This window comes from Spea bombifrons, chromosome 1 (assembly GCF_027358695.1).
Source record: "Spea bombifrons isolate aSpeBom1 chromosome 1, aSpeBom1.2.pri, whole genome shotgun sequence".
Classification (NCBI taxonomy): domain Eukaryota; kingdom Metazoa; phylum Chordata; class Amphibia; order Anura; family Pelobatidae; genus Spea; species Spea bombifrons.
In genome coordinates this window covers 46,652,304-46,665,939 of record NC_071087.1, presented here as the reverse complement: position 1 = coordinate 46,665,939, position 13,636 = coordinate 46,652,304, and the positions used below count along the sequence as shown (strand labels likewise).

General features: G+C 38.8%; 1 protein-coding gene across 1 annotated transcript in view; it reads right to left on the bottom strand.

Moving 5' to 3' along the window:
* TBCK (TBC1 domain containing kinase) overlaps positions 1 to 13,636 on the bottom strand; it is a 131,779-nt gene that overhangs the window by 117,715 nt on the left and 428 nt on the right. The window contains exons 2-3 of the mRNA XM_053461521.1: positions 12,618 to 12,830; positions 6,531 to 6,603 (exon numbers count right to left, since the gene is read on the bottom strand). Of these exons, the coding sequence (XP_053317496.1) occupies positions 6,531 to 6,603; positions 12,618 to 12,810 (266 nt within the window). The 5' untranslated portion in view covers positions 12,811 to 12,830. The remainder of the gene's footprint in view (positions 1 to 6,530; positions 6,604 to 12,617; positions 12,831 to 13,636) is intronic.

Sequence of the window (13,636 nt, the reverse complement as noted above, 5' to 3'; positions counted from 1 at the left end):
ATATTCACAAATATAACACAACACTCATTAGTATTTGAAACTGGGCAAAAAGGTGAGATTTCTTGGGGGTAGTTTGCCAAAAAGGGTTTATATTTTATATTTCTACTGGGAATGGTACAACGTACTTGGGACTTTTCTTATAAAGACTTTTCTTCATTGTGACCAGAGGCTAGCATCTATTTATATATTTTAAATATATTTTCATGGTTTTTGGACCACTTTATTTGGTTTGGCATTTATGGGGATTTATTTTACCATCATATTGAATATGTTATGTGAGGCTTAGTTGGTTAGACTACATTACATTTTTCTATGCTAAAAATTAAAAAATGGGAATCATGATTGAAAAAGCATATGGTAAAAACGCATAAAAAGGAATTTAAATGTTTCTATCATATCCTCCTGTCAAGTCTTTCTTCCAGGCTCTATATGCTAAAATGCTTTAACCTTTCCTGGTAAGGTTCATCCTGTAATCCATGAACCATTTTAGTAGCCTTTTCTGAACTTTCTCCAACGTATCTATATCCTTCTGGAGATCCGGTCTCCAGTACTATACACAATACTCCAAGTGAGGTCTCACCAGTGATCTGTACAGCGGCATGAGCTCTTCCCTCTTCCTACTGCCAATGCCTCTCGCTGTAAACAGCTCACCTACCCTAATTTTTTTTCTATTCTTCAATTCTGGGTGTTTTAAAGGGAGACCACCTAGAGTATTTGGTTTGAAGCCCCCCTTCCTTTCTACCTTCTTTTACGAGCGCTGTATTTCATTTATATATACCTTTACAACTCTCCCTATACAACCAAGCATTCTGCTAGCATTACCTGCTGCTGTACTGCATTGTCTGCCTACCTTTAAATCCTCAGAAATAATTACCCCCAAACCCCTTTTGGTTAGATTTGCTAAGGTACATAGATAACTAAATGGGGTCTCTAGCTGAAGCGGATACCTTTTACTAGGTCAACACAGAGAAAGATGTAACATTACCTAAGCTTTTGGGACCACAGCGGTGTCTTCTTCAGATTCTATTGACAAAAGACTTAATTTTCTCTTGGGTTAATTCAGCAAAATCTACTTGTCACTTAGAACTAACTCAACGTAACTAGAAAATTAGATTTCCCAACCAATTAGTTGCTTCTCATTTAAAATATCTGCCCTTCAGTTTGCCAGACATTAGTTCTTCTGAACATACAGTTGCATTATATGCAAAAGTCTGTGTTTCCGGTCTCATCTTCTGCTTTGGCTTTTGTTATCTGATACTTTATTCTTAATGAAGGATCCATTGATCTATAAGTAGGTACCATTTAATTTCCCTGCCCTTATGCAGCTATATGAGGCAGTTTACGACAAAGTGAAATACCATAACAGAACTCAGAAGGTAATCGTAATAGTGAAACAGGGAGGAAATGAATGAAAATTATGATTGAATGGATAATGGTCACTATTATTAATCAATAGAACTACTGGGACTGTAATATGTTTACGGGAAGGCTGATCACCGTAAAAGGGAGTACATCTGGATATATATGACTAGTGCAGTATATATATATATATATATATATATATATATATATATATATATATACCCAGATATAGTACCCATTCCGGTGATCAGCCCTTGGGGTATTTGAGTTAGGTAGGTGTTCCATAAGTTTCCAATATATAGGAAATAAATACATGAATAAAATGAAAACCTTTACCTAATGCCTCTTTAATTTCATACAAGCTGCTCCAGTGCTGCAATCAGAACAGCAACAGCCAGGGAATTTCCACTTATGCGTTTCACGGAGGGTTATGGACCACCAAGCGCTTCATACATAGTTGCATTAAAAGTACTAAACATGCTGGCTTTTCTGGTTTAAAATCATCCAGGTGATGCTGGTATGCAGCCAACCGTGGGCCTGTCCAATTTCATGGGACACAGGTGGCCTCCACGAAAGATCCATCACTAATGGGTTCTGGATAATCTTTACAGAGTCAATTTTGAACACATGTGCATTGTATTTGCTTAGATTAATGTTTATTTCACTGGAGTGCCAGTAATAGAGACCCGCACGGTAATATGTTAAATATGTCAAAACACTTTGCTCTTTATCGGAAAATACCACACAATATTACAGAGGTTTCGGTGCCAAGATTTAACCTCTTTGAATACTAGAAGGTTACTCAAAAAATGACATCCAAAATGCTTCATATTAAACTTATTTCTGGATACGTTACAAAACTTATTACATACATTTTTTCCTTAAAAGCAAGATGGATACAGAGTGTGCATGTCCTTGCTACTGTGACTATGGTTACAATTGTGTTATTAAATATATCCACGTGTAAAAGGTGCTTTAACCAAAACACATCTGAGTTCATTTCGCTATGAACAGAGCAGTTAACAGGGATAAATACAAAATATAAGTGGTGACGGAGGAAATAATGAGGTTTGTGTCTAACCCAACAATGAGGCTGAGACCCGCTGAGCTTCAGTCACACAAAGGTGTATAAAAAGCACGTAGGGATGTCATAGACAAATACCGGCAGTAGAATGAGCCCTACTGAATAGCTCAGTGTGCTAACACACCCTGAATGCTCCAGCAAACTATTTAGGTAGTCAAACTTGCTGATGATTAATTAATCAAGGGAATTTGATAAGCAGCAACTGTCTGCTACTTAGCATCTTAATTCTTATGGAAGCAGTAAGGGTGTACTTAGTTTTCAACACATGGCTTCTCCATTTTGGGTTTATTTTTGCTGAATAAATCATGACACGGTGTAATATTTCATGTGTTGTTGTTCATCTGATGTTGGATTTACCTAATTTTTAGACCTGCTAAAGAACAGATGATTATTATTATACCCTGTCCCGTAAAATCATAGAATTTAGAGCTTTGTACTTTCTTTTTCACACAACTGTGTGTATGTCTTAGGCACATTTCTGCATCAGTGTATTCTATTTTGTTGCATATACTGTGTATAAATAATATATAATATTAATATATATATATATATATATATACCGTATTGGCTCGGATATAGGCCGCCCCCGTATATAGGCCGCCCCCTAAAAGTTTGGTGCTTTTTTAAAGAAAAAGTTTTTTTTCTTTAAAAAAGCACCAAAAAAAACATGCTGCCACTCTGTCCCCCCCCCCGAGATATGCTGCCACTGTCCTCCCTCCCCGAGATACGCTGCCGCTGTCCTCCCTCCCCGCGATACGCTGCCGCTGTCCTCCCTCCCCGAGATCCGCTGCCGCTGTCCTCCCTCCCCGAGATCCACTGCCGCTGTCCTCCCTCCCCGCGATACGCTGCCGCTGTCCTCCCTCCCCGCTATACGCTGCCGCTGTCCTCCCTCCCCGCGATACGCTGCCGCTGCCGCTGTCCTCCTCTGCCCCCCCCTCCTCGACTTACCGGAGCAGACTCCCGGGTGTCTTGCGGGGCCGGCGAGGGACATCTACGCAATACGCGTATGCAACTTCCGGTACCGGAAGTTGCATGCGCGTATTGCGTAAATGTCTCCCGCCGGCCCCGCAAGACACCCGGGAGTCTGCTCCGGTAAGTCGGGGGTGGGCAGAGGTAAAACGCTTAGATAACCTCCCGTGCCGGCACCCCCCCCCGTGGGAAGTGCTGGCAGGGGAGGCTGTCTGAGCGTATCAGACAGTAAGATACAGGTCCCCTGCACCGCTGCGGGGGATCTGTATCTTAACCCCGCTGCATGCCCGACTGCATGTCCCGGGCGTCGGGCGCTAGAGCCCGAATATAGGCCGCACCCCCACTTTAAAAACTTAAAGTGGGGGAAAAAAGTGCGGCCTATATTCGAGCCAATACGGTATATATATATATATATATATATATATATACACACATACATAATACCTCACAAAAGTGAGTACACCCCCTCACATTTTTGTAAATATTTTATTATATCTTTTCATGTGACAACACTAAAGAAATGAAATTCTGCTACAATGTAAAGTGGTGAGTGTACGGCCTGTATAACATTGTAAATTTGGTTTTCCCATCAAAATAACTCAACACACAGCCATTAATGTCTAAACCTTGGCAACAAAAGTGAGTACACCAAAGAAAAAAAAATATGATATAGATCATAAAAAAGTGTAGACATTGTTAATATCGTAAACAACTATTGTAGCTGGAAGCAGCTGATTCTTAACAGAATATCGTCATAGGTGTACAGAGGCTCTATCAGGAACCCTCACTCCTGTGTTCCAATGGCATGTTGTGTTCGCTAATCAAGGTTTAAGTTTAACAGGCTAATTGATCTTTAGAAAACGCTACATGTTTTGATACTCTGGCTAAAGGTACTGAGCGGATTATATCCAGTAAACAATAATATTCTTCTTTGGATCGCTAAATAAAAAGCAAGCTAACGCTGTGGGTTTTCCAGTACATGGAGTTTTAATATAAATCACCTGTTCTGATGTGTGGAACAAATATTGCATACACATCCCACTGGTCATTGTTCTACCGAAGGTCTAGGCTTTTTTTTGTTCTTTAACAAAACAGGAATATGAATAAGAAGGAATATGAATTAGAGAAAAAAGAAGGGCTATTAGCAATATAGACCATTTCTACTCCATGGTTTCCATGGGAACAAGCCCACAATGCAGAATAATACATTGTACTGGTTAAAGTGCTGGGTGGGAATATTTTGTCTCATACCTAATAAAATCTCATGTGACTCATCCTAAAAGAAAATGATTTCGGAAAATCAGACAGCATAGCAATGATAACACAACACTAAATCCGGCCAGGAGAAATAAATTAAGCCCACACGGTCCATGCCATGTACATTAAGATGAAGGCTTACATATTTAGAAGTGTTAGCAGAGATCACGTGGTCATGGGTGGGATACAGAAGAGGTGACTAACTTCCATTACTAGAGAGATGTAAAATCAATCATGGCCGAGTTATGCCAACAGCAAGGCTAGGCAGACATTCTAGCTATTCATGCCAAGTATCTGGAGACTTCTAATGCGTAGTATAACAGGACCTTAAATCCACACATAGGCTATATTACGGTGTAAAGAGATGCAAATATTCAAAAAAAGTTGAGTAGAAAAATGGCGTCGTCAAAACATGACTTCTACTCAAGAACCTTTAAAAGCAACCGTGATTGCACCACCCAAGGCTGAAAGTCTGATGGCATCACAAGTTTAAAGGAGACCCACTATTTACGTTTCTACAGATAAATGCAAGTAAATTACTATAAGAAAACTGTGTTATCTTGTTGAAAATACTACCAGCTTCACAAACTTAATAATGTGTTATGCAAAGCTAATCTCCAGCTGATATGTTCTGTTATAGGCAAACGAAGAAAAACATCTTAAAGGGTTCAATCATCAACAAAAATGTATATTTTAAATTGGGAAAACAAAAAACTTTTTGTAGTTTAGTGGCTCCCTGAGTATACAGATTGATCAAATCCACAAGATTCAAATACGACATACAGCTATTAAAAGTTCTCTACAAAACATAAATCAAAACTGTCTGAACATATAAAACCTGCAATACCCTTTAAAAATATCCAACATACTTTCTGGCCATGTGCAACCTGGAATCTACATCTTGGCCAGGCAGACAGTCGCTGCTGGTTTTACACTGAAGCGTGATACAGGTGCGCAACACTTTTTAGTTCTTTAGGTTACTGACAGCTCCTAGAATTAACAGATATATAAAGCAGATGCCCTACTGACAACGGACAAAACATTGTACAACTGAAATAACATGAAGCTCGGAATCATTCTGCCAGATTACAGCCCAGACAGTTTTTTCTAGAGAAGACGTGTTCTGTGTCTTTTTCAACATTCTAAGATCACACTTTGTCAGCAACACATTTTATTAGGCAGTCTTGTTCGAGACGTTGTCGTTGAACAAAAATGTATTATAATAATGTTCGAGAGGTTAGCTTTAAAGCTGAGGCAAGTTTGACATAACACACAGACCCTTAAGGAAGTCCTGTCCCTTTCCCACAGTTTGCATGTGTAAGGGTTCTTCCAGATTACAATAGCAAGCAAGGAACCCTTAGTACATTATACGGATATTGTCCGCAAATATACAGCCCTTCTTGTTCGGGTCCCACAGTAAGCATTAGAACACATATTTAAAAAAAAAAAAAAATTCAACTATCAAAGTAATATCTGGTTCACCTTTTAGTGGACTAATCGCAAAAGAAGCCCAACAATATAAAATACACACTGAGAAATTTGTTACACACACTAGGATGCTACAATATGAAGTGCTCTGTGTAGTTCTAGGAGAGAAGATATTGTTGAACGCCGGTTCTACTTTTCACGATAACCGTAATGATTCGTAAAGGCCTTGGAAAAACAAGGTCTCTAAAAGTTGGGGTTTTTTTTAACACACAGGTTTATAGTTGTTCTTTACCGACAAATAACTGATGTCTTACATTCAGAATACCAGGAAAGCTTTTTAGAAATGAAAGGTTGAGTGAATATTTAGGTTCCGCACACAACAGGTCTCATTTGTTTTTCACATAAAAAGAATCCAGAATCAATGTTTTACCTCACAGGCTTCCTGTCCCGTAACAAATCCTCCAGACTTTTTTCGTAGTGTTCCGCTACCACCACCAACCTCTCTGGAAAACAGATTTGTTTTAATAAATCAATGAGGTCACAAATAACTTACTGCTTAAAGTCACGTTATATAACAATAATATCCTACTAATATTCATCCAATATTTTCTTCCTGTTCTGACAGCAAATTTGCTGACCCCCGTCCTGGAGAAAATGTACAACATGTCGTGTGTTTCAGATGTGGAATACCTAGTCGGGTATGTCCCAAGTGATGATCTACAGGTGACGCACTTTAGACTAAAAATTCTTCATCATTAATAGCAACTTGAAATGGTCTATCTCTACCGAATTACACATTCTAAATAAACACAATGGATTCCTTCTAAGTGTAATTACCATGATTTGAATATAACATGCCATTCTAGGTCACTTACTTTGTCTCTGTACTTTATATTTTTATAAGCACAGTTGGAGAACATTACGGAGGATTTAGGAACCAGACAGATATTTTTATGAGCTAGCTTGTACTTTTTAGGAGTCAGTGAGGGATATGTCAACAGCAATTTATATCAAATAGCACTGAATCTTTGGCACCTCCACCAAAATTTTGGAAGTTGCAGCTTCATGATTATATATATATATATATATATATATATAATTTCAACTATAAAGGGTTGTGTTAAGTCCTTTGTGAATGTTAGGACTCACCAACTCAAAAATGCTTCTGAGAATTGGCCAATACGAGGTTCAATTAAATGTTTTTACGAGAGGAATTCCATGGGATTCGTCCCTGGTGAGAAGAAACTCACAGCATCGCTGGGCAATGATCTGACTTTAGCTTGATAAGGCTACATAAATGATCCAGACACATTATAGTTTAAGAGATCCCTCTTGCCATATAAGATATGAGGAATTTCTTACCATATATATTTTTTGTGTTCCAAAATAAATAAAAAGAAAACATTTTTACGAGCTATAAATTTCTATGTGTTACTTTCGACAGGATATCAGTTCTACGAGTCACCAGGACTTGCCTATGCATTTTTGTCTTCCATTTCAGCATTTACATTTTTTGGTTGTGTTTATCCTTTATTTTCAGTAGCTTTCGGGAAACAGGGTTACTGCAATAAGAAAATGCCAGCTGCAGACAAAATAGTAGATTTTCAGATAATAACAGGGAACCACATAGCATGTAGTGTAGCCAAGAGCGGTGATGCCCTGGTGACTGTGAACGTATCAAGGTCAAGTATAAGTGAGTGGATTGTAAAGCTATCAGGTAGAGATTACATTATGTTTTATACAGATCTGTTCTTATATTACCAAATTCCTTCAAACACAAACCAGATTTCACACTAAAGCAAACCTACCACACACAGCTTATATCCTATTACAGAGACCAGTTTTGTGGAGCCAGGGGCCAGATCATATTGTCTTTCTGGACTACCTTCTTCCCAAACTCACAGGCGATATGTTAACATAAAGCACACTGCTGTAAACAAAATGTGCAAAGGATAAGAAAAATAATAAAAAAAGAGATTAAGCATCAATGGAAAAAACGATCCATTTTGGCAGCCGCGTGTTTATTTAATTTCAACATTGGCTTGGATCATTAGTCAGGGAGAATTATGCCACTTTAGAACAGCAAATAATTCATTCTGCAGCTTTCATGTAGAAGATAAAATGTCTGTTTCGGCAAACATCAATTTATAACAAACCAACCACAGGAAATCAGGGGTATCAACATGTAGAAAACATATCAATAACAGAATGTACAATGTGAAACCCCTTAAAAGGATGGAATATAAAATAAAACAAAAACATATTGTACTACAGGCATGCTATATAGCAGCTATTATATTTGCTTCAAATATGGCATTTGAAATAGGCAAGATCCCAGTAAAACTTCTATTTTGTTCCTCTTCCCACGTTAGCCACATGGTTTAGATTATCTTTTTATTGGCCTAAGTCTGGAAACGGTGTGCAATGATTAGGGGCGCTGTGCTAAAAGGCAACAACTGACTTGGATCTGTAACTCTGTCCTAAACCAACTCTCTGATGATTCTAGAAGCCAGCACCATAGTCTGGTATCAGCTCATGGTCGCCCAACTCTAGTGTTGTTCACATATCGTAATCTATTCACACAAACGTATTGTTAACAACATTCTAATCTACTTACACAAAGCAATATAGTCATCGTGCTGCCATCATATAATACATCCATTTTTACTATACGTTCAAAAGTGTACACTTTTACACCAAACCATCCCAAGAGCTCGCTCCAGATAATTAGATTATAAGATCCAACCAAACCCCATGGCTCACACTGAGTGTTCCTCTTCTTCCCCCTCCCAATGTGCTTAAATGTGTGCAGTACAATTAATCTCATTTTACAGCCTTGCGGAATACATTGGAGATTTATAGACGTCTGCACTTATGGGCACATTTCCACCTGTTCTCCCCAGGACACTGAAACATAGTGAGTTATGCATAAAAGAATGCAGTATCCCGTTCCTTTTTCGACACTGTACTAAGCTAAGGTCGAATCTGTGTCTGGAGGGTCAGTTGAAAATACTCAAAATAAAGTCATCACTGCCCAAGAGCCAGATGACTTCAAACAGCAAGAAAAATCCACAGAATCCAAATTTTTCTTATATGACTGAAAAGTTAAACGTGGTGCTGCCATAAATAAAACCATTCTAGCTTGTGGAAGACGAAGAGAACAACATCTCTTCTGGCCTTCTACCTATGTCTAAGGTGGTTCTTGGATGATAGCAGATCGGAGCAATCCAAAGATCCTGAATTCAGTACAGAGGATGCATCATTGTTTGAGTTATTGTGTATAAGATTGTGGATGTACCTCTGGATCCTTGATTCTGACATAACACAAAACCAGTTGCAGACTTGAGGTTGACTACTCCAGACCTAGGATCTGTAGCATTCAGGGAGACTTTACTTTGATTTGGCCACAGGTACAACCTACAGAATCATTCATAACTCCACACCGTTGTGCAACATAATGATTTAATACAACTCATAAAGCCCAGAACTAACTTACACTCTCCCCCGTTTAAAATAATAGGACATAAAAGCCGGGGCTTCTTACTAGATTGGTGGGGTAGCCAGGAGTTTGCAAAACAAGGCCTGGCTGCTATGATACACATCTTGTCTTTTTGAATGCAGAGAGCATCTGTAATGGCCTCTCTTTTAAGACTTATTTTTGGAGTTGAAGATCAAATTGGATTATGAAAAATGCCGTTATTGTGCATCTCAAGTAAATGGTATTTATAGCTGGGATATGGAAACACTCCTCTATCCCTATTATTACTTTTAAACAGCTCATAAGTCTAAGCTATTAAAGGTAGAGACCACACTGTACAATAAGAGAGCAAGTGTTTCTAGGCTGATCCTATCAAGATGCAACTCCAAAAGCCCTGAACGACATCCTCAGCGCAGGAGCATTCTTTAACTATTTCAGTGTCTTATTATCAAACATCTAACTTTCAAAAGGGTAAAATTAATAGGTAAACTAGAGAATCAGAGACTGACTACAAGTAAGTATGAAAACAAGATACTCATAAAAAAGAAGCCTACTGCAAATATAATTCAGAATTTAAAATATTTGCTTATGCAATTAATGGAGAATGGTATATTTTCCACAATAAAAAGAGGGATGTCTCCACAGGGACAATCCTCTCAGAAACCCAGGACAACAGATTGAAACGTGTCTTCATATTTACAGACTGTTCTGAAAATTTCTAACAAACGTTGTGTATCAGATAATTATCGCAGAGCTAAACCGTACTGTTTAAAAGGTCCATGGGCTATTAAAGAGATACTACATAAGTGAGACATCAGCTGCCCTCTGTAACTTGTCATTCATCACGAAAACCTATGATGCCGGATCAGTGGTGAGTCACAGAAAGAAAAATAGATTAAAGTAGTTTCTAATTACCATTTCTGCACAACAAAATGCCTAGCTTGAGCTGAACCAGAAGGAAAATCGATTCATGACAAGGCCTTATGGTCCTCAGCCCATGGTAATCCAAGGTGAGGTTTCCGATGTGGAGAGCGGTTGGAAATGAAAATAGGATGGAAGTAGAACAATAGGAGTACCGAGCCAGTAATAAAGACTATTGTCAGTGTACATTAAACCTGCGCACAGTGTTCTGAAGGTGATGAAGCTTTGTGCAGCTGGAAATACAATTAGAAAGTCATTGGACTGCATGATTGTTCTGTTCCTCAGAAATGTGCCTTGCTTTCCAAGGATATAAAAACGAGAGGCAAGGAAGTTAGATCGTGGTCCAAGGTGTGTGTGGCCCCAAACCGTACCCACTAGTACTGAACAAATATATGGAAGATAATGGTAAGGACATGTTCAACACATGCTAATTCACATTCTCAACACAAACTTCTTTAATATACATTCTTCTTTGTTGAGGTTGCCCGCAACAAAGTAAATCTAAAAAAAAGTAAAAAAAGCCTCACTACAGGTTCAACAGAAACCTGCCTGGTTTGCAGAAATTCAATGCACCGGGTGTTCCTATAACTGTACTTATTATGCATGTGCAAATGGGTTAAAAAGACTTAGACTAATTTTTTATTTGGTTTCTAACACATTCGTTTTCAGACAACAAATTCCATTTCCTGCCCAATCGTTTTGGACCAAACATCACGGCTCATTTTAATATCTTGAACACCCCCACACCCATATTTTTTGTCTTTGTCCGACATCCATATTTACTCTCTCTCATGCTCTCTGAATGTCTTCCTACTTTCCTTGCCAACCACTTCCGCGTTTTGCATCTTCTTTCTCTGCACCTTCTTGTTCTCCTTTCTCCTCTCTTCCATCTACTCTTTTCTCTCTTCATCTGCATCAACTCCAATCCCACCCTCCCATCAGGAGAGAGGCTGTCACCAGAATCTTCGCCGGTTGGCAGAAGTTTGCCGGGGGGAGTTATGTCCGCAGAGATGCAGAAAGAAGAGAGGGCAGAGAAGAACAAGAACATTCAAGACACAGAAGCGCAGCTAAGAGACATGGAAGCTGTGAGGCAAGAAAGTGGAAGTGTCGGCACAGAAGGTAAGGAGAAACTCCCTAGAGATTGTGAGATAGTGGGAGTAAAGAGCCCGCGGATGAAAATGTGCAGCTTTTTAGCTTTGTTTACGTCTGTTCATTGGGGTCTGGCCTTGTTTTTGGAGATTTGTACAAATCTAGTCTTTTACGAAGCCTAGTACTTATAGTGACTTGATTATGGTTATACCTATGCTTATGCTCCTATGGATGAATACATGACCTGAATCAATCTAGGATATTAGATATAAACATCTTAAAAGTGACCAGCAAACATCATAGTATCAATAGAGAAATAGACCTGGACTATAACTATAGGTCAGCTATTATTTCCTTTTAGCAAACAAGCATGTAAAGTTGTAGTTTTTAAATGGAGCTTCTTTTGTAACTGAGTTTTGGTAATTTTTTTCATATGAGAGTTCAGTTAAATATACTAAATATATATATATATATATATCACTAAACGTTGGATTTACTAGGTTCCATACCCAGCGAGTGTCTGCTGCAGAAAGAGCTTGGCTGGCCATGTATAATGTAAAATTACTTCAGTGAGATCTCTTCAAATTCCCCTCACCCGCTGAATTTTGCATTGGACAGGGTCAGCTCAGCCCTTCTCTCTAGAGAAATTTGTCAGTGTTGGCCCTTCAACGAATACTGAAGTGAGGGAGTTAAAATCAGGACTCTCCTACAAACTCTTCTAAAGACGAGTATCTTGAAGTTCGGCTACAGATTAATGTGCATTCCCGTATGCATTAAGCAAAGAGTAAATACACTTGTGCCAATATGAACACATCTGACACATGCGCACAAAGACACAATGTCACTTTCTCATTTCCTACCCATGGTTACATTCACTTGGTCATACCTAGAAAGTTCCTGGAAGAGCTCTCTCTCTTTAGAGTGATGTGGATGACATTTTAATGTTTACAATCAGGTGTTGAAATAATCCCAACTGTGGAATTATTCAGAACTATGCAGCCATGGTGGCTATCAAAGAGAATCACCTACCATGTTTACCACGGGAGATATCCACATACTGGCATAGCCTAGGATGGATGATGGTCTTCAGGATTTGAAACCGTCCTAGAATTTTGATAGAGTTAGGCGTGAGGGGAAGGCCATTGCTTCCACAGACATCATGTGGCAAAGCGGAGGCAAAGAATGTGAAAGCTCCTAACTGGGCGTCTTTCAGAGGAGGCATTCTGTACGATCATCTACGGCCTGTAAACAAAAACAAAAGAAATAATGTGTGAACGTATAATTACATACAACATATGGAGAACGGAATACACTGATATGTTTCTACATTTCCCGTAAATTTATAACATGGATCTTCACGAATATATCATTCTCTGGATTAAATAACATGAATTTCCGCAAATTATATATAAACCCTATGTTTTCTTCCAGGATATTCACTACATATATTGTCATACATATGATACATCCATAACTACGTACTTGCGCAACAGGTGGACCCACTGAGTGCAAGACACTCTAGTGAGCAAATTTAATGTACAAGCATTGCTTACGATGGGTTTCTGGGTAACTGTGTACAATTTAAGTAATAGATCAGTATGTTTTCTTCTATCCTTCCACAATCAGTGTTAACTCATCAGTATATGTTATGATTTCTCCCGGATAAATGATAGGAGGAAGTATGGATGGGCAGAGAAGCTCCTGGACAGAGATTGTCTACATGATGTCATCACAACGTATCCCTTCACTCACAGAGGGCGTAGCGTCAAATATTTTTTCCTCTTTTTGGTATGAAATGTAGACTTCAGCACTCATTTCTTATCGAAACATTGCAAGGGTGGTAAAGTCTGAATTAAAAGTCACTTGTAATGCTCATGGCTACAGATAACATTAGGAAGTTCTGCGTCCTTTATATGAAGGAGAGACCTCCGGGGCACTGGAAGCTTCTTCTAGTTTGGTCCAATCATTGACATAAACTTTGACAAAACTCCCATCACCCCTATATAAGACTCTCATCACCACTATATCCTGCTTCCTCGTGCCTTTTA